This window comes from Anabas testudineus, chromosome 3 (assembly GCF_900324465.2).
Source record: "Anabas testudineus chromosome 3, fAnaTes1.2, whole genome shotgun sequence".
Lineage (NCBI taxonomy): Eukaryota > Metazoa > Chordata > Actinopteri > Anabantiformes > Anabantidae > Anabas > Anabas testudineus.
The window spans coordinates 15,090,909-15,113,512 of record NC_046612.1 but is presented as its reverse complement, the minus strand read 5'-3'; the positions used below and the strand labels follow the sequence as shown (position 1 = coordinate 15,113,512).

The window sequence follows — 22,604 nt, the reverse complement described above, 5'->3', positions numbered from 1 at the left end:
GGGCGCTATACTTACGCTGTCTACATCTTCAAGCATCTTGCTGGTCTCTGGCACATCAGGGGGCGTTGGGCACGGTGACGGCCATTGGTGTTCGTGTCCTTCCCAGTGTCCCAATGGAGGCTGTTTTAACAACGTGAGGGTGAGTGGGGGGTCCTGAGTGAGGAAAGGTCACACAAAATCCCCAAAATACAGCAGTCAGTGAAGGCAACAAATACCTGCACCTTGGGATGACTTAACCACTCGTAATGAATAAAATCCGCAAACTGGATTTTTCCAGTTTCTCCTGGTTTCTTCAGTCACACAAAAGTTCCCGACTCATCCAAAGTAAAGACGAGGTGAGAACTCGAGAAGACGAGATGACAATGAGGTGTAAGAAAAGCTCATTCTCACTTCGATTTCTTCATTCACAATTTTTAATTAGTTATAGATATTATTCATCATATATTGATTTTATATATATAAATTAAAAATACTCTTAAATATAGAATGTAGAAATTGTTGCATTATCTCATCATAAGTTGAACTTTACATTAATTTTATAATTATGCTAATTCCTTTCCAATGATATGGTCACACAATTAAAAGGAGGAAGACGTGCTTAAAACCTCTGGAACCACTAGAGGAAGGAGTTCGTGGTGAGAATGTTCTGTCAGCTGCTCAGAGTTGGAGCAGTATGACCCTGCAGCCATTTACCTCCTCTTGAGTCAAACTACAGATCGGTTGGACTTCATTTGAAATGTATAGACATACTCTATTTGAGAATCAATGTGCTTCCTGGTCCCACTCGGAAAAGCTTGTTTGTCATGTGGTCAGATTCTCACCTGATCTAAGTTTGTGTGTGTGTGTGTGTGTGTGTGTGTGTGTGTGTGTGTTTCCGCTCACCAGTCTGAGCGAGCAGGGGGGTGCTGGGCAGGGCGGGCGACTCATATGTTGGATGGCTGCTGGGTGGGATTGCAGGTACAGCGAAGCTCTTGAGTGGGTGGGCGTGGGTGTGCGGGTGGGCTGAGCGGTGTGGGGGCAAGTTGCTGGAGTAGCTGGGCTCCTCTTCTGTGGTGGTGGAGCCGTGGTAGCTGCTCTCAAGGTCGGCCATGATCTCTGAGGGGCAGGAGGCCTGGGAGGAGGCGGTGGCTGGGGGGAGAGGATCCGAATTGGGGGTGTTCCTCACCGACTCTGGAGAAGGGGAAGAGTAGTTTACAGACTTTCAAATTCAGTCACAGGCCCAGAAACACCAACCGGCTTCATAGAGTCTTCATACATGTAGTAAAAGAACTCTGTGTAATGAGATGTGCAGCGTTTAGTCTCATGACAGCAATCTACAGATCAATCAACTAATATAATAAATGAACTGAAGTCATTTTTTTAAATGTTTCAGCTTCCTCAAATGCGAGTATTTGGCCAAATGAATCAGTTTTATTGAATTAACCATCAAGTGGGATGGACACTCCAATCACATGTATGAAAGAAATATTGATCTCTCTGACTGATTAACTATATGTGCAGGATTGCATTATTATAAAAAACTAAAACCAGTCAAATATTAACATTTTAAAGCTGCAAGTAAACCGTTAATCCTGGATCGAATAACAGCCATAGTTCAATGGCTGGCACGTCTGAATGCATTCCTGGTTGTAAAGTTAATTTTATTTGTTTAACTGCTGACGTCAGTGCACCTGACCATGAATAAACCATGTGAGAGGTCAGGGAGGTCAAAGAGAAGAGGTTAGAAACACTTTGGAAAACTAAATAAGAATGCAAAAAGATGGTGGCGACAAGTGAATGTATGATCAGATGACAACTCAATGTACGACTGTCACAGTGCCCTGCGCGCCTCGCTACTTCTTTTGATGTCCAGCAGGTGGCAGTGTCTCACCTGTAGAGTCCACCCTGTCTAGATGAGAGATGGGGGTGGCACAGGCATGAGGGCGTAGGTGACCACTGCCCTGGTGGTACAGATAGCTGCGTGTTGGTGACGCCAAGCTGCCCATGTGATAATGGTGGTGATGATTATCAAGGGAATGGATGGGGTGAGCGCTAATCACAGCTGTGAATGGAAATGAACATGGATACACACACACACACACACAAACAGGATGAAATGTTTAACCAGTTGAAATCAAGGTGAAGAATGTGGAAGTTTTGCTGGTGGCACACACACACACGGATTCACACACACACACACAGATTCACACACACACACAGTTTTTGGTAATAAACAATATTCTTGCTGTCACTCAGTCACCAAATTAAATAAAAAAGAAAATCAGAAATGCAAACAATGAACATATTGTGGGAAGCATGAAATGGACTTATTTCTGTGAACAGTATAACTATAGCATAAGGTATATTTGAAAAGTGGTCATTAATATAACCCTAGTAGCTCTAACTGCTGAATTTTGACAAGCTTATCATATGGACCCATTCACTCACTCTCTCACACACACACACACACACACGCGCACACACACTTACGCTGAGGTGGCTGTGCGTCAAAAGGCATCATCATTTTAGGCCTCATCCCTCGTCGACCTGCTAGTGTAGACATGTTGTCCTCTGACTCGTGGCCTAAAACGTACGGTGAAGACCAGCCAATCAGAAAGAGCTACTCTACTGTTCTGTTTTTGTGAATGCTCCATCTGAAGACGTCAGCATCCTTAATCACTGGGTCTGATTGCATTTCTAAACGACACTCAGCATACCTTTGTTAAGAACTAATTACACTAGGTGGATCTCTTGAGTATGTGCTTGCAGCACTGCATCCATGAAAAGAAGTGGGCATTGTGTGTGAAGAGCATGAAATGTATTGCATGGTAATCACAGAAAACACACACAGCAAAGACAGCTGTTGACTTGAGAAAACAAAAACACCATCTCAAATTCTGCAAGACTTGTACTCCTGGAAGCAAACCTCATAGTACTAGTGCATTTCCTACCCACAAAACTATTTTATTAGTCAAACGATCGAACTGTGGTGCCCTGTCTGTCTGCCAACCTCCCCGTTTTTGCTCAGTGTTATTATTATGCATGCGAGCTCATGCAGCAAGGGTGAAATTTTACTTTGATCTATTTCCCATAACATCAAACTTTAAGTCTTTGCCCCTTGGGCAAGACTGACCACGGTAGGAGTTGCGCCTCTGCTGCAGGTGGGGATTGCTCTCCAGGCCGCTGTCAGCCGGCGTGATGTCCTGTGATGTGCGGGGGATGGGTGTTTCTGTCATGACCGGGTTGGGATCTGGGGACTTATCCATGGGTTTGAGCTCCAGCCTCTCGTGGTGAATCCAAAGATCAGGAGGCTTCAGGTCTTTGGAGTTTCCCTTGTATTTGTGGGAGCCATTTGAAGACTTTGAGGCAGCCCGCTTTCTGCAGAGACAAACACAGCAGTGATGGGGACGGGCCGGTCCAATTGATAGAGAAAAGGTGGCCGAGAGACATAGAGAGAAGGAAAACCAGATAGAATATCTGTTTGAGAAGGAGAATAAAGTATGAGAATGAGCTTCTTACTTTTTCTGGTGGGACGTGGTGCGGCGTGTGCACAGGAAAGCTCCCACCACCACCACTATGATGGTGAAGGCTCCCACTGAAATGATGATGACTATGACCAGGATGTGATTTTCACTGTTGCTTCCCACCCCTGATTTACCTCGAGGAGAGAAAGATGAAATTAGAGCAGATACAATAATAAACATCTCTCAGAACACGTGACATCTTTATTTTAGTGTCGGACTGCAGCTGAACAGAGCCGTTCAAACGGTGGGCAGGAGGAAAATCTTACCAACTGAAGTTCCAGAGTCCTGTGGATGTAGGTTGCCTGAAGGGCCTGGCTTCGGTGGAACGTTTGAGGCTGATTCAAAATGGAAGAAAATATGTTTTATTGAAACGTTCATGAGATACGTTCCTATCTGTCCATTTCTACAAGCACAAAGGGACAGTGATGCAGCCCAAGTCTTAATCAGCCCAGAAGATGGAAATCTTTTTAAAGACACACACACACACACACACACACACACACACACACACACACACACACACACACACACACACACACACACACACACACACGAGGTGCAGGGTCAGTGAAAGATAAAGTGTGAAGGGGGAGTTTACCTTGGTCATTAGCCATTTTGTCAGAGGACTCAGCTTAACAGGCCAAAGGAGAGCAGGGAGGGAGAGACAATAAAAAGCAAAAAACAGGTTAGCTGAAAAGAGCAGCAAGGGAGATAGAAATAAAGCGAGAGACGGGGACTGTAAAGAGGAGCAGAAGGCCAAACTAGAAGAATGAGGAATAGTGAGAAAACCAAACAGCAGGCAGTTCTACAGGCACAGCCAACGTTATTTCTAAATTAGAAATTAGGTTTCCTACTAATGATACAATCAAATTTATATTGTGCTAAGACCCCATGACTAAAGATTTAAGTCCGGTCACAGTATTTAGATTAAAAAAAAAAAAAGGTGCTCTGTTGAAAGTTTAGGGAGAGCAGGTTTTAATCTGACTATTAAACCTGCATTTCAAGATTTGAACATATTATCGTATCCTACAGCTGCTGTGGCATCCATTAGCTGTCAGCTAATAGTTACCTATTCACACATCCAGTAGACAGGGAGTATCATTAGTATTCATTTGAAGCTGAGTAAGCAGCTACCTTATGAATGCAAATCCTATTATTTCTATTCTATTATTACATTCCTATTATTTCTCTTTGTAGAGCTAGATGTAGAGCTTTAGCTGATAGATGTTTGAAATTCTCCACCAGCCAGCCCCTAACGTGAAGCATATATCACTGGCCCTCATCATGAATACTTACTTTTTGGAGTGCGAAAATGTACAGCTTCAGACATGGGGCCCATGCCTTTCGAGTTTCGGGCCTGGATCTTGAAGTAGTAGGTGGTGTCCAATGTCAGCTCCTGGATCTGGTGAGTCAGTCGGTTGCCCACCACTGGTTCAATAACCCAGTCGTGGACCTCGGCGTTTACATCTGTGCTGTAGTAGATGATATAGCCTACGACGGAGTGAGGGAGGAGGTCGGAAAGAGAGAAATGATTCAAACTCTAGTGCTTTTAATGTTGTGCAATCTGAGATTAGTCAGATCTATAGAATTTACAGTACATACATCACTTTCTAACTTTGTGTAGATCAATTGAAATGTGTCAGTGTAAAAAGTTATTACAAGATCTTAACCAGCATAGATTTATCTGTGTGACCACGAGTGTGTAACTTGTAAAAGACTCACCGGTGATCTTTCCATTGGCCTCAGACGGCGGCTGCCAATTGACAATGATGGTGCGAGGTTTGTTCTCTTTGCTCACTACAGTCACATCTTTTGGAGCCGAGCTGGGAACTGTGGAGGTTGTCAAAGGGTCAAGGTGTCACATGGTTTTGTATAGTTTGTATTCAATAACATGGTGGATGCACTAGTACCCTTTAGCACAAACCATGAGCAAACAGTGTGTCTATGCATGTGTGTGTAGCCTAGCACTTATTTTACATAAAAGATTTTCTCTCTATTTATATTTATGACTGTGTGAAATAAAAACTTGCTGTTCCCCAGTCTATTATAGAAACAGCTCTGTTTTGCTTTAATTTCAGGTTTATTGCGAAACATCTTTTAGATCAGCACTTACACTTGTGTAAAATGATTTATGGGTGCCGACACATTCCAGCTCGTAAATTTTTGCATCAATTAGTTAGCAGGACTGCTGGGATTCTATCCAAATAATGAGAGGTCTGCGTTTTCAATACTGAATTGCCGATGGATTTAAGAGGATGTCATGTTGCTCGAGTGACAGCCCTAAGAGATATTTTAAAACTGACATAGTCCGTTTATGCAATTTTGATCCAGCAGACTCAGGGTATCAGTAATTATTTACGTTCATCCCTCAGATACTGTGCCAAACAAAATGAACCAAATGTGCCAAACCAAGCACCCAGATAACACATCCAGCCAACCAGGGGCTTGTTACACTGGACATGGAGTAGGTTTAGGCCCCTTGTAGTGACATACTGTATATTTGGTGCGTATATATTTAGTGTTTTGTGGGTGTCTGTGTGTTTGTTTGCTCCTACTTGTCTCAAATGTGGTGCCCTGTGCAGTCATGCTCCACGTGCTGGTGCGGCGGCCTTTGGTCACCATGACAGAGAACTCGTATAGCGTGTTGGGCTTCAGACCAATCACCATGTGGCTCAGACTGGTGGTGTTGGCCATCTAGGGAGAAACCAGGAAAACACACACACACACAACATGATCAAAATGTCAGCGTGTATGGTGGCAGATTATATTCACTCAACACTGACAAAGTTGCTGTAGGAGTAAAATTATTTATACAATATTTTATACACTGGTGATTTTTTAAAATTAGTCTGATGCTTATTTTTCCTAATTAAGTAATACGTGTTCGTGTTTTTTAAAATGTCAGCAGTTTCCTAAAACCCAAGGTGAGATCTTCAAGTGTCTTCTAAATATGACTCCAGCAAAACACTCATAGATCGAAAGTTCAGTATCGCATAAGAAAAAAAATGCAGCAAATCCTTAAAAGTGAAAAGCTGGAACAAGCAAATGTGCAAACTCCTAATCAGAATAGTTAAAACCTTCTTAAAATGTCTTTCAATAGAAACTTATTGTTTTTGTTCTGTACTGTAATTACCTGTCTGAACATTTTGCAAAGTTTATAACACATTACATAAACTGACCACTGAAACCAGAACCTTTTACATTTTGTAACTAGGGTGCTCTGAAATACAGTGCCACACAAAGACAAGTGAAGCCGTTACAAATATGCTGTAAAAACAGTAAAAATATGACGAGCATGAACACTTTATTTGTTACACAAAACCACACTCTCTTAAACAGAGTCAAGGCAAATTTCAAATCTTGAGCAAGGTAACAATTTAACTTGGTCTCCACAGGCCCGAACTGGCAGGAGAAAATGCTTTAGCAACGCAGCATCAATGAGTCAGGTCTGCACTACAGTCCTATCTATGACATTGCGTGCTTTGACAGGAGTGTAGTTCTCCGGTGGGGGCTGTCAAACAGAGGGCAGTAGGGTAGGAAAAGGAAACACTCTGTTCTTTAGATACATGCAGCCATTTTGAGAGCCGTCGTCTCTTCAATAATGTACAAGGTTGTCTAGTTTGTCGAGTTAGATTCACTCTCAGAGAAGAGAGGACATGAAGAACACACAGCTGTGCGAGCATATACACACACACAGCAGGATGTGCGCGGACGTGGTTTTCAAAGCGTCTAGTCTGCTGGTAAAAATACCTCTCTAATAGACTTGTTAATATATTGGATTTTGCTAATGGGACACAAACATAATAACAGTGGAGCCCTTTAATTATTGTCACAGTGTGAGAATCCAACCAATTTGAGCATCCACTCACTGCAGCAGACTCAGTAGAGTGAAGCGACTTCTGTTTATAGTAGTAAAGTTGGATGAAAATAAATTATTGCTCGGTTACAAATACCAGCTTTGTGCTGCCACTGTGCTCTGGAGCTACTGTGGGAATACTTTATTATACATCATCATATGACATTACTTTTTATTTCTGGCACATCAATACTTCTCTCTTGTAAGTATAGGCCTGAAGGGATGTACTAAGTCCCACTGCACTGCAATACACAGAAATTGCACTGGATCAAATAAAGGCGCATCACTAACGTTTGAGAGTGAAATGATTTGAGATGTACTTAACTGAATCAAAACAAGTGAAAATGCTCAAACCAGAAAAAGACGAGAGCGCTTCAGCTCTACAAGGCTTCAACTCATTCTGGGTTTAAAAATGAAACTGGAGCTTGTTTTGGAGAAATCACCCTCATTTAAATAAATAGATTTTAGAACAACAACACGGTGAATCAAGTTATTGAACAAATGAGTAAACACATATCAAACAAGAATCTCCTACCTTCACTTTAGTGTTGGCCGGGATGTTGGTCTTCCACCGCACAGTGTAGTAGCGATTATCTGTGATCTTTTGGTTCTTGGGCAGTGAGTTGTCAGCCCAGGTCACCTTGATGGTGTCGTGGCTCAGCACAGAGGCCTGAACACCCACAGGAGGCATCATGGGGGAGGGGTCTGGTACTGGGGTGTATGGAGGATGGAAGAGTTCATACAGGTCAACATCGGGGTCTATGGGGTCTGCGCATCAGGCAGTAAACCCGCATGCATGCACACAAATTAAAATGACCAAAATTAAAACATAAAGAGCAGCGTGGCGTGATGGATCAGACAGTGGAGTCGAAACAGGATGTGGGGAGGGAAGGAACAGGAGAAAATAAGGTTAATGAGTTAAAATGAAGGACGACAACGAGGGAGGAGGAGGAGGAAATAGCAGGAGTGCCACAAGGATGGGATTGGGAGGAGTGAAGGGAAAGAGAGAGAAGATTTTATTAGAAAAACAGACACTGACCTCTACAATAAGATGAATCTACAGACTTGGCTGCTATATTCAAGCTGCTGTACAGTATGTGTTGTTCTATTAGTAGCTACTGTAGCACTACAGAGAGAGGGGAAGAGATCCTCCATTCAAAAGAAAAGATTACAGTAAATGGAAAACTAGAGTGAAAGCAGATACCCACAACCCCAGACCACACTTTCAAACTTGCACATTAGTGTGTTGGCCGAATGTTTTCAGAAAGAAACAATCCTGAAATGGAGCTTTTCACAAAATTCTACTGTGAGGTGGATAAACGGGACACGAGACACAGAGGGACATTTCCTCATTGCAGGGTCAAGTAGACAAGGTGCATTATGTCCTTGAAAAGAAAACTGAGGCAGTAAGTAATGGAACCTACACACACAGAAGAGGAGAGGGTCATGGATGAGCGTTGGCTCTGGTCAGATGCGTGTGTGTGTGTTTTCTAAGGCACTCTGTGGTCTATCTGTGGAGATACATCTTGGTCCTTCTCACTTTGCAAAGCTTCCACAGTGACTCTTTAGATGAATACGTGATAATGAATACTTTATTATCCACTAACAGAGACATAAAATTAACAATGTAGTTTGATTTATGACCACATTTGGCTGCTCTGCAAAAGAAAAGTAGTAAAAAAACATCGACATCAGTGGAAGTAGCTCAACAGACTCTGAAGACAAACCATACTTTATTTCACTGTGTATTTAATATTGCCATGTTTGTCTATTCAGCAAGTAAGCACCAAATTCGATTGTGAAGTTTAGTGCTATTCATTGTGAAGGGCCTCATACAAAGCACCAGTGCAGCACTTGAATATGATAAATGGTATGTTGTGTAACAACAACCTGTTGCTTAATTACCTATTTATGTAAGAGCGACAGTGTGCATATGTAAAGTACTGCACAAAAAAAAAAAAAAAAAAGACATAAGACGCCTGCTCGTTACATCCCATAAAGGCCAGCAAGTACATACTGGATGTTTGTCTAGAAGAAGGAAACAGAAGCTGAAACAAGCAGTTTCTAGGCAGTAAACTGAAGAATAAACACTTCAAGATGACCTCTTGATAATTGGTTTCACTGCTGCTGGTTCCGTACTTGGTTTACATGTCATGGTAGAAAATTCTTTGGTTAGTCACCTGCGATGACACCCCCCGACCACTTGTTGACCCTCTCCTCCCCGCCTTGCTCCATTTGACACCTCTCTGTACAGGACTTCCCCTTTCATATTCCCAAAACTCAGTCAGAGTGTATGTGTGTGTTTTAATGTGCATGCTGAAGATCCAAGCATTCATGTGGTTGTGGTGAGGTACTGAGGTTTTCGGAGTAGCGTGCAAGCTGCATTTCTTTTTACCCAGCTTGGGAGAATACAGTCTCCAGTGTTCACAAGTAGAGTACACTGCAGTAAAGAGGCTAACTTGTAAGATTTTACAGACGGGGTGAAATCCCTAATTTTCTCCTCTCCAGTTAAGATATTATATTGTAACACATTCAACCTAACACTCTCCTAAGTTCACCAAGTTTTCTCTTAGTTTCTTTTTTCCAAAAGTAAAAGTACTATGTAGGTCAGCTCATCTTTTTAATCCCAACTTGAACAAACTGGCAGGAAGGGAACACACCCCCGAGGATTCAGCAGCAGACGATGGTGGTGGGCTTTGGTTCTGCTTTGAGAGGAAACGTTTGGATCTGACGAAGGGTTGCCAAAGTCACCACAGGGGGTCTGTGTATGTGCAGAGTTGTGTGTATGTGTGAGGATGTAAGGAAGAGCGAGCTTCATAGAGAGAAGTGTGCGATATGACAGTGTGCGCGCGTGTGTGTGTGTGCGCGCACACTCAGACTGCCACCCTTCCTTGAATCATGTTGATGCGATTCATGTCATCGAGCATCCCTCCCCTCTCAAGCTCTGCAGCGCAATAGTGCTGCGACAAACTGGAGTGATCAAGGCTGAGCGGGAAGGTGGGGAGCTGGATGGGAGAGGAGGTGGTGCAGCCCACATTCTGGGACACACCAGGGAGCACGCGCTGGTTGTCTTAAAGTGTGTGAACTCGGCTAACGCACAGTCTAACAGGCAGTGCTTCACATTTTAAGATCATTTGTCAAACACACTGGATTGGGACTTAACTTCTACTTCTAATTGTTAACAAGATTGGGATCTGAAGCTGAAAGAATTATGAAGTGTCTGGCTGGCACTCGAACTGGATTGTCCGTGTTCTTTTGTGAACGCGGCGGAGCTGTCTCATTCTGTTGAACTGAGATAACTGTGAAAGCTGCATCACAGAGACCGATAGTTGGTTTCTGAGGCCAATGCAATATTAAAAAGATCAAATAACCTTAACCTTACATAACAAACTGTTTTGAAAAAGGATTTCTTACAGATGCTTGTGAAAGAATTGGGAACAAAAGCATTCTGACATGTGATGAGCTAAAATCACACAAAATCCCAGAAGGGTCAAAATGTTGCTTGATCCATGCCATAAAGTTCAGCAGCAGTTGTATAATCTGTGGATACACTCTGCTTTTCCTCTTCTGATCCTACTATGTTGGATCTTAGTCTAAATATAGGATTGGATATACCCATAGCTACTGTTCTGTAGTATATTTTTCAATAATGTGTGTGACTGACTATACTTTAAATGATCAATGCATGACCTGTGTATCCTCTGTAATTTAATATCAGGACAACTGGTAATCTAGAGGAAAAACGTGAGGGTATGGCACATTTGATTAAAAAGAGATGTATGAAGTATGAGGAAGAGAGTTAATTAGAGCAGTGAGACGCCCCAATGACCCATTATCTCCTTAGTAATTTGAAATCCAGACACATTCCATCTAATAATGATTTCAGGTTAGACAGAGCAAAGGATGAATGTCATGTGAGTGACTACACCCATACAGTCTGGACTGTATATCCTATAATACTGGATGTGGTTTCTGTTGTGTATCAGCTTCAGAGGCCCCAGTTAAAGGGATTATTTACTACAAACTGTATAAATGCACATGTTGAATTCTTACTTTCCAGTGTTTTAAAAAGTAAGACAGCTTCTGTTTTATTTCTTTCTTTCTTTCTTCGGGTAAATGTTGATCAGATTTGTGTGCAGATTTCGATGTGTCCAGTTCATACCTGACTGAGGTCTTGTGATGGCGCTTTCATACACTGGGATCCCCTCACCCACGTTATTGAAGGCCTTCAGTGTGATCACATAGTGGGAGCTGTGATCTGGAAGAAGAGAGAGACGGAGACAGAGGCAGAGTAATGAGGGAGATGGGAAGGCATAGATAAATTGATGCAGCTATCTAATCAAGCCAAAACTCATGAGACTCTCAACTCATAATTGCGATATTAGAGTGAGTATTTGAATACAATTATTTCTCCTACTGTGATTGTAATGAAGGCCTCAATTGGGCATATAAAGATATTTTGCAACAATTTGTAGCCCAAATTTCTCAATTTCCTGAGATTTTAGGCTTATTCCTGACATTCATCAAAAGCAGAGTGTGACCTACAGTATGTTATGGACACAAAAGGAGAAAGAAACATATTTTCTCATAGAAATAAATCTGTGGTTGTGCGTTTTTTGAAAGGTCGCTGATTGTTGATGAAATAAGAATTATTACAGCAGAATGTCTTGACTCCAATTTGCACTAAGAGCCATTGGAACATTTTAGTGAGGCAAAATCTAATGTTGATGTTTCCTTTGGTTTCATTACAGCAAGTACTAAAATCACCAAAACAAATTAGTTTTATTCAAATATTATGACCTTTAGCCCAATCTGTGTAATTAGCGTCTCAGTCTTGTGGTGAAGAGAATCTCATTAACTCTCTAAATACTCACTGTGTCAGTGTGTGTGTGTCTGTTTCTTCTCAAACATGATTACACTTTTGATGAGACTAGTGAATAAAGTACCAAGTCAGATATACCATTTATATATATAAGACTTTGTCCCACATCAAGATTTGACCAGTGCTATTGGTAAATTTGAGATCCACCAATGTGACGTGAAAGAAACACAATAAAACACATGCATCAGTACAGAATGGACAGCAGTGCTTGTTCTTACCGAGGTTCTCGATAGTGTAGTAGCGCTGCTTGTAGTCCACTTTGATGGTCTGTGCGTGGGGACTGCCGAGGCCATAGCCGATGGTGTAACCACGCACCACGATGTCCTGGTTCTCCGGTGGCGTCCAGCTCACCACGATACTGTTGACCAGAGGGCGCACATGGAGAGAGCTGGGCTGGTCTGGTACTCGTGATTCTGGTGAGAGAACATACGGGGAAAAGCCTGAGGGGGATTCTTCAACTTCAGGGAGAGAAACCGTTAATCAAATGCTGACTTGTTAGATAATAAATGCTGACGTAAGACCAAGTCCCTGAGAACAGAGTAAAGCAGGTGTTTTTACCATCCAGGTCACTCTCAAACGTTTCTGCTGTGATCCACTCGGTGGCTGGTCCCGTGCCGTTCACCGTCATGGCCGACACCCTGAAGGAGTACTCTGTCCCTCGTTCTAGACCTGAAAAGGCAACACAATCAGGTCAAAGCTCAGTTATTTATACTGAGCTGTGGCTGAACTGAATTTAAACCAGAAATAAAAACTCTCTTTCTCAGACTTGATTTTATAGTTTACTGGTGCTCTCCACTTGGCTAGTCAATTGGGGTTATGAGTCACAGATAGAATTTTAGATTTAAAAGCACAACCAAAACAAACATCCAATACTTCTGTGCAAAGTTAAAGAATATGATCTTGAAGTCGTCCTTTGGAAGTGAAGGTTTGTGTGGTGCATTCAGTAATTTTCCACTCAATCTTAGGCAAGTGGTGGAGACTTGTTTGTCACCTTTGATTAGCTTGTTCTGGTTGATAAAAATGCATTTACTGCTAAGAAAGAGTTGAAAAAGAATATATGTAATAGCCATAATAAAAAGTGTAACACAACAGGGCTACAGTGGCAAAAAAACAAAAACCAAAAAAAAACAAAAAAACAAAAGTTGGGTCTGTATTCATACATATTTTAAAGCCATGTCTCCTTCAGAAAGAGCCGTATCACTGGGTGCCAGCTTTGGTATTCAGAAAGGAGGGGAACGCCTGCTGACAAATGATTTGTTGTTGTATTAATTTGCTGCAAAATTTTTCATCATCATCATCACATCATCCCATTTGCACGCTACATGCTAATCCTGTCGTCTTTTCTTTCTGTACCCACTATTCTGGGCCACCCTTGGGGGTAGCTTCTGAAGACTGCCTAACCATCCATGCCTCCAAGGCTACAACATCTCCTTCTCAACACTTCTGAACCAACAAACACCCCTCTGCTTCACCCCCCAGAATGTTCTCAAAAATCAACTTTTAAGTGTATATTCTCTTTGATGCAGCACACAGCGTGAGGCCGGGCCACTTGAAAGTTGCTGAGACAACATCTAATATTAATCATTGCTCTGTGTCTCTGGTGATATTGTGCATATTTTGGTGGTAGCAGCGGGTGATGTTATGGTACAGTAAGACGTGTAACGCCATCTCAGGGTGTTTAGAAGAAATTTAGATATTGACTAAATAAACAGAGCTACAGCCAGACTGTCTCCAAACAGCGACTCCATCTTCAGTCTCAAGATCATGATTTTAAATATTGCAGCATGTCTGATACAGTGAACAGTATCAAAGATACATCCAGCAGGAATAAAACTGAGTCAGAGCATAAAAGTTTTAACATTCAATTCAGTAGAACAAAGAACACTGGATAGACCACCTATCATGTTCAAAGTGTCCATGCCTCCATAAATGCCCATGTCCATAAATTAGTTTGAATGTGTGGACTAGAGCTTATTCGACTGATAAAAAGTATTCTAACCATTTTGAGAGCACATTGACGCTCCACAGCAGTTTTGGCAAAATGTTTTGTGGACCGATAAGCTATATTGAACCATTTGGAAAGAACTCACAGCACTACATTTGAACGTAAAAGGGCCACAAGCAATGACATTATAAAACATCATCCCAACTGTATGTAAGTATGGTGGAGGACACATCATGATTTGGGCCTGCTTTGTTATTAAAGGATTCTTCAGGATGATGTGAGAATGTCTGTACGACAGCTGAAATCTGTAGAAATTGAATGAAAAAACACACAACAGAGTGGATTTAGAAAAACATAATCCACCTTTTGGAGTGGCCAAGTCAGAGTCCAGTTATTAATTCCAAAGGTTCAGGTACAGCTTGATGGTCACATTTCCCATATTTCCACATGCCTGGGAACACAGCATTAGTTGTGTACACTGCACTGGAGCACTGTAACATCTGATACATCAGGACGAGAAGTAAGAAATGTGTGATTCTGAAGGATGCTAATTTAAATCTGTGTATTTTAAAGAAGTTACCACGCTTTATGGTATTTAGGATGATTTAGGATTTTCTGTTTTATTTAACAAAAGTCACCATCGAGCTGGTAGGAGGCTGGTGTGAGTCCACACTGAAATGAAATCTGACACCAAGTGTTGGCTAAAGACAACGTCTAATGCCAGTTGTGAACTGCAGTCTGTGTGTGCCTGGATCTAGATAGAAAGTGGTTGTAACTAGATGTTAATTGCTATGTAGGAACACGGTCTATAGCTTCTCTCCACCTACTCGTGCACTAATAAATGCTCCACAATCACACCCACTTGCAGGAGATAATTGCAAGTATGAGAAACTGCAATGAAATCCAACAAAAGCTGAATACAAGTCTGTCAAAAATGACTATAATCAGCATGCAGGTAGTCAGAAAATACAGCGAACATCTCAGACTGATGATTCTGCTGACTGAGTTTTATTCTAACATTACAGTTGAGCTACACTAACTGCCAGGTCCCTGTCCATTACCGTCAATGAGCTTGTTAAGCTGGGTGCCTCCGGTGGTCTCAGCTGCCTCACTCCTCCGGGATCCTTTGCGGTATCGGATCTTGTAACCTGTGATCTCTCCGTTCTGGCTGTTAAGTGGAGGGGGCTGCCACCGAAGCAAGATGCTCTGAGGAGGGGAAATCAGGGCATGAGTGAGATGAAACAAAACATCATGTTTAGCACACACGAGACCACCTGCTTGTGGGTCTGCAGCTGTAAAGGTGACCTTGGTGTAGCGGGTAGCCTTGCACCTTCCCACACACGCCTCTGTTCGCCAGAGGCATTGTCTCACCTGCTCTGTGACAGTGGTAGAAATGGTTGGGCCCAAAAAACACACACATTGATGCATTAGGAAGAAATCCACACATGAATAATAAAACAAGGTGTCCTGATAAATGAGGTATAAACATGTGCACATGTAGATGTGTGTGTGTGTGCGTGTGTGTGTGTGTGTGTGTGATAAGGTTAACCCTGTAGAGACACCGAGGCAAAGAGATGGATGCAGGGTTTTGGTTTTTACTGGCAGGCTGCCGCACTGTTGTGGGATTCATGCTTCTGAGTTTTTGTGTGTGTGTGTTTAAAGAGATAGGTGGGGGGTGGCTCAGTGTGGGATAAGAGTTAATTAACGCTTCCCCACTGTCACACTGATGCACAAAAGCCTGAATACATGTCCAGGGCACACAACCGCTCCCTCCCCACCCGAGTTGAGGGAATTGCGCAAATTAAATTTGTCTTAAGTGTGTTCAATTATTTCTTATTACAGTGTCGGCCTTAGCTCGTTACATGTGTTGTTTTTTCGTCCTTATTCTCCCAAACTCTGAAAACCCGTTTAATTGACTTTTTTAAAATCACAAGGGAAGGCGAGAAAGCAAATGCCAAAAGAAAAAAAAAAAAGGTGCAAAATAAGATCAGAAAAACATGACTGTCAAGTCGCCTTGCAGGTGAAAGATGTGAGGTTCAGCCTGACAAGACCCAGAGAGGAGACTGAATATGAATAGCATGTTAATTAGTGTTTTTTTCTCCCTGTTCCATTTGGCTGGGTGTATCAAACAGCTAATTACATAAACGCTTTGTATCTATATAATTGAACCACAATTTCTGACTTAACAACTGTTTACATACGGAATTAAAGGAGATGACAAACAAAGAAAAAAATTAGACGACTAATTTTAATAATGTTTAGGAAGAAAGGATGCCAGATGCTTATTTCACAGCTTGAAATTGGGTTTGTCTGGGTCCAATTGGGGAGGGACAGCTGGATCTACACTATCCACCCAGAAAAACCATTCTTTCCTCAGAGTGGGCCCTCTTCATTTTGCTCTTAACATTAGCATGAGAGCGTTTTCTCTCCGCAAATCTCAGCTAAGATTCCCTCAGCATGGGTGGCCAGTTCTCACTCAAGCTGGGAGTGTGTGATAGGATTGTCTACCAGGTTTTTTTTTTTTTTTCTAGCCAGCTTTGACAGTTCTCGCTCACTCAGGCTCTGCATCAAGCAGGAAAGGGCTGCGAATGTTGGATGTAGTTTTTGTAGTCAATGCACATACCCTGAGGTTTTCCTATCTTCTCCTCTTGCTGTTCTCTGTTTGCGCTTCCTGCCTCACGTGTCATGAGTGAGAAACATCTTTTGTAAAATTTAATCCATCACTGGGGTGGGAATATACAATAAATAGGCCCATAGCTCTCTCTTTGAAGATCAAATGACTAAAAAAAGACAGGCAGCCGAGGTCAGTTTCCTGTTGGAATCTGGAGCTTGTTGTGAGCCTGCAGCCACCTCAGCAACTTTATCAAATCAAGAGTGTTATGTGAAGACTACAGTTTGTTTAACCGTAATAAATCTGACTCAACAACAGAACATAAAGAGTGGAAGAGACCAGGAGTTGTTTCCTGGGCTGTGAGAAATGTGATCCTGTTACCTCTGATTAAGAGAACTTGGATCTATTTATTATAATGCTTAAAAACTATCAAAATAATATTAATATACATCTAAAGTTAGTTAGTCTTCACTTAGTCATTCATCAGATACTTTAAGAGATTGATTTAAGACGACTTTAAGAATTAACTTTACTCCCTTGGAACCAAAACATGCCTACAAATCCCAGGTTAAAATCAATTTAATTTCTTACATGTGGCAACCGAGCTCTAATTACATATTAAGAAAATTAAAGCAAACAGGATGCACCTGACTACAGATAGGTTTTTCAGTGCTGATCTGTAAATGGCAGATTTCAGTTTTGGTTTTTGATTTCAAGCATTTCTAAAAACATGGTTTCACCTTGTCATTGTAGGTTGATGGGGTTGAGTGTAGACTGCTGGGCCCAAATAGCAGTTTTGTCCATTTAAGTGTGCAAAAATATGTTCTTTAAGTCACTCTCGATTTGAGCTGCAGGCATCTTTACCAGATACGGAGTGATGCAGAAGATAAAACCTTCTGACAGGCAAGTCTCCTGCCAATGAGTAGATCGATGAGGGTTCACACACCCTCTTAACCAGCTGCGGCTACAGGCCTCTGACACAGCTAATCACACAGAGAAACAACGGTGTTCTGACCTGCAGGCTATGTGTCTGCACAGCAGATCCTGTGTGTAAATCAGTGAATGTTTTTGGATTTGCAGAAGTACATATATAAACATATGTGTAGTTGCATTTATCGTATGTGTTGTATCTTTACAGAAATTGTGTGTAATACATGCAAACGTCAAACTGTGGCATCCTGTTCAGTCAGTCTTACCTTTGAGTTCTGCACCTCCAGAGTAAGGTTTTGAGGAGGACCACTAGGCACTGTGAAACACAAGCAAACAAACAATTTATTCAGTATAAAGCAAAAAAAATTTTTGTACCAGATATTAAAGCAAAGATGATGAATTTGATCTGAAAATGATGCGCACACATGCACATACTACATTTACATTACATTTACCATTTATCCAAAGTAACTTAAAAGGTACGAGGCAGAATAAGTAGAAGGAAGTCCTGCCTAAGGACCCCTACTGGAGTAGGATCATACATAATACTATACTATAATACATTATATATATTATAATGGTAAAATCAGTGACTATGTCATCAACCACAAGCAGTCTTGCTAGATTTCCCCTTTATCAACCAACTGACCATCAGACAGGGTGCGAACAACAATGTCGTCAGTGGAGACACCTGGACCGTGCTTGTTGTTGGCCACCACCCGGAAACTGTACTCTGTGTTCTTCTTCAGCCCAGTCAGGGTGTAGGACAGACTGTCTGTGTCAACGTCCTGAGAGATAGAGGGAGCAAAGAAGTGTATATTGTTTTATTTTCATCTGAAACAGGAAATAAATAATAGTGTTCACTGGTAATTCAAAATGTAAAAAAAGACACAATGAAAGAACAAATGATGTAAAGCTCAACAATTCAAGGTAAATGTGATATTTTTGACATTATTACCAACACAAATGGAAATAAATGTGGAGTACTTCCTTCCTCGCAGCACTGAATGCTGAAATACTACTGCCACTATACAATCTCTCAAAATGGCAAAGCTACAGAATGTGGTGCTTTGATCACACTTGCATCACACTAACATTTCAGCTTGTAATTCTGTGTAAAAATGTCATCTTCCACTGAGACACAGATTATGCCTTGTGTGGTTATGACTTTTTGCTTTACAAATTGGGCACGCTGGCACATGTCCAATTACTCAAAGTCGATTTGCATTCAGATCGCTGCCGGTGACATTACTGAATAAAAAAGCAAAGACTTTGTGGAAATCTAATCTTTGCTTCCAATGTGGTCCAGTATCAACCTCTGAACTAGGGTCAGATGATCACCTGTGACCTCATCACCCTTGAACAGGCATCATATGTTGTCCCTGACTGTCTTTCTAACTTCATCTCTGTTCTGCTCTTCCTTTCTTTCCACACCTCTCTCCATCTCTTTCTTTTTCAACCTCATCTCTGGCTCCCTTCTCTAGGGAGATGAGGCATCATTACTCAGTGCGCTGGCTGACGTTTCATCCATTATCATATTAAAGACTTTTTAATGCCTCACTGGTTTGCACACTGCTACTGCTGGAGCTGACTCAATATGTAGGCAGTGAGATTCCACTGCTCTGGCAGAGTTGGACCTACAGAGAAGGACCGGGGACTAAATCCTATCTGCTTTCTTTTCACACATTTCCCATTTTTGTGTGAGATGCATAATCAAGAGTATGCCCATAAAAAAAAAAAAACGTCTTTAGGCAAATGATTAGGAACCCCTTACCTCATCACAAATTACATTAGAATACACAGTCATATCCTTCCTCTAATGAACCCTACAAAATCAAGTGTCAGCTACAAGCTGTACTTCTTCTTTCCATTAGATAAATGTGCGAGTGCAGCGAGACAACGACATAAGCTGAATGCTTCTGGCCCAAATTAAAATTGATTTCAAGTGAATTAAATAATAATGTCATCAATACAATCACAGGAACATTGTAATGTAGAAAGTATCAAATATATCTGGTAGTTGAGTCAGTATCATTGTTTAATGCCTTCTTTTAAAACCCTGAAAGCTTGTACAGGTTTTACTCGGTTTATCTGCTTATTTAAGGTGGTCATTGACCACTCAGACCAAAACCTGTTTCGGCTTATGATACCTCAAAACCTTGGTAATCATAGTAACTCAGAGGGACGTGGTGTTTCCTACCTGTTCGTTGCCAACACTTTTGTCTGTGTAATACAACTTGTAGGTGAGGATCTCTCCATTGCCAGTGACGGGTTTGTCCCAGCTCAGAAAAACAGAAGTTGGTGTGTTTGGCACCGCCTGCAGGTTGGGAGCGGGGCCGGGCACTTGGACTGGTGAAACAAATAAAGAAGACATTAAAAAAAAAACCCTTCCCATTCTTGGCTACTTCAAAAGCACATTTTCCTGCATTAGCCCGAGCTCAGACTGCTGCAGCTCTGTGGAGAGTAAGCTGTCCCCCCTGGATTGAGCTGCAAGCCATGTTGATTTTCTTGTTATTCCCATGACAAACAAAACAAAACAAAATCATCAATGTGTGTCTTGCATTCCACCAACAGGTGCCTCTAGCTTATATCAAGTGTGGCAGTTATTGAATTTAGTTGAGACATATGGTAGGATCAGAGAGAGTATTACAATGTGTCCGTGCACCAGACTTAAACTACGATTGTTGCTCAGCTCTGTTTTTGATGGATAGGCAGAGAACGGCAGAGATGTTGATCTCGAATGTTTAACAAAAGCGTATAATATCACAAGAAGTCAAGCTGCACATCTGGCACTGTGTATTAAACCTGGCAGCTTGTAAAAATGTCATAAGCATAAGCATACTTGGTTATCTATATAGTGTATTAATACAGTATATGAGTTTACGTGAGCTTGTCTAGTTCATGCTAAAAATATGATATAAACAGGGCTATAACTCCTGCACTGTTCAACTAATGCAAACGTAAATACACTTAAATTGAGGATGGTAGTCAGCACTTTAACCTCAGAAAAAATATTTCATTTCAGATCCAATGTGCTGGAAGTCAGAGCCAACATGACAAAATATGTATCGGTGCCCTAATAATTTGTGGCTGTTGTATGGTGCATACAGCACGCTCTATGTCAGGACGAATACGGACATTTCTCTACTGTGGCACATTGGTTTTCAAATAAAACAATGGCTCTGGGATTAAAGTGTAGGCTGTCAGACATACACACAGATATATGTCTGCCCTGTATGTATCTTATAACCACTAGCTGCAGGTGTTCCTGACAGAAGAGACAAGCTCCATTTGTCAGTGTGTGGGTTACAGTGTGTGTGTTAAGTCAGTCTCCCAGGACACACTATACAGGGCAGTGTTGTTTGCACATGCCTGGGATTCAGACCCAGGTCAACAGTTTAAGCTCCAATTCATAGCATGCACTCACACTAAAAGTGCACATACACGACAGAGATATACTGCACAGGTGCAGCCCGCCCTCGCTGTTATCCCCATGAGTGGCTAGGCTCCTGCTGGCAAGCATTAAGGTGTGGTGTGTGTATTTCTGTGCGTACATCTGTCTGCCCTCCAGCCAATGACACAGGTAGAGACCGGGCAGCTGACCTACATAGTGACAGTGATGGAGCTATAGCCGAGTGTGGAGGTGAGGGCCGTCCACCGTGTCAGCGTGTTGGGAAATCCCCTTCAAAAACTGTGAAACTGAGAAATTTGGAGAAGGGGCGACTGGGGGCGTATACGCCGAAACACAAAGAGGAAAAGCTGAACCGCTTAATTTGTGTGTGTGTGTGTCCTCCACAGACAAACTCCAACTATCGTAATTAGTTTATACATAACATCTCAGAAATCTTGAAGACTAATTCCGCTCAAAAAGGCACGGTTTGAATCACCCGATAAAGACACACAGAGGGCTTATAGTAAATGTTGAGGAGTAAACAAGAAGCGGCTTATAGGAAGACAACGCTGCTTTCTCTGGTCTGCTGTTGGGTGGTCCACCTTAACACACATCTCTAAACAGCCCCTCTGTGTGTGTTTGGAGGGGGTGGTTCTCTGTTTGAAGTAAGGATATGCTGTATGTGAGAGGATATTTTGTTTGTGTGAATATTTATTTGCACATTTGTGTGGCTCCTTTTGAGTGCATCCTGTTTGCCTCAGTGTGCCAGCAAGAGCTGGATGCTTCCAACAAACTGGCTGGAGTTTCGCCTTATGTGTCCTGTTTATCGAGTACATATGAATGAATGGCTGTGGGTGTGTGTCCTCACCTTCAGCCTGGGTGGCCACTTTGAGTGCTGCAGAGCTCTCGCCCTGGCCGTTGCTGTTGTGGGCCACAACCCTGAAGCGATATTTGCTGTCTGGCATGAGGTTCTGGATGGTGACCTGCATCTCCCCTGGACGGCTCGTATTCACAACTCGCTCCCTGATGTGGACACACACAAGCAACACACCATTTAATGACTTTAATGCCTTACTTTACTTTACTTAACTTTAATATCATTTGCTAAAAAATGTGCATTCAGGTTTGTAAGAATTAAATTAAATTGACATTTCAACATTTTAATGAATTGTTCATTCCATTTCAGATAGATGTTCTCATATCAAGTGTGCAGGTCTAGTGCATTACACTAAATTATGTAGTATGTATGTCTGTTGACTCAATTTTTAATTTAGCAATTCATTCTTTGGTGTATAAAATAGCTCAAATTGCTATATTGAAATTGCTTCAATTATTAATAATAATATTGTTCATTCAACAATAGAAACACCAAATGTATTAAGTTTACAATCACTGAAAAACAGAAAAAAAGCTAAATGAACTATGAAAAGCAAATGTGCATTTGTGTTGATAAATGTCTCATCTTATTTAATCAGTTAGTTAACAA

General features: G+C 41.7%; 1 protein-coding gene across 1 annotated transcript in view; it reads right to left on the bottom strand.

Moving 5' to 3' along the window:
- neo1a (neogenin 1a) overlaps positions 1–22,604 on the bottom strand; it is a 128,859-nt gene that overhangs the window by 2,918 nt on the left and 103,337 nt on the right. The window contains 20 exon segments of the mRNA XM_026378300.2: positions 16–60; positions 62–153; positions 883–1,170; positions 1,871–2,041; positions 2,470–2,562; positions 3,113–3,357; positions 3,499–3,637; positions 3,770–3,838; positions 4,800–4,994; positions 5,226–5,333; positions 6,059–6,197; positions 7,895–8,070; positions 11,522–11,617; positions 12,460–12,654; positions 12,800–12,910; positions 15,248–15,392; positions 17,994–18,043; positions 18,377–18,515; positions 19,928–20,076; positions 21,987–22,141. Of these exon segments, the coding sequence (XP_026234085.1) occupies positions 16–60; positions 62–153; positions 883–1,170; positions 1,871–2,041; positions 2,470–2,562; positions 3,113–3,357; positions 3,499–3,637; positions 3,770–3,838; positions 4,800–4,994; positions 5,226–5,333; positions 6,059–6,197; positions 7,895–8,070; positions 11,522–11,617; positions 12,460–12,654; positions 12,800–12,910; positions 15,248–15,392; positions 17,994–18,043; positions 18,377–18,515; positions 19,928–20,076; positions 21,987–22,141 (2,800 nt within the window).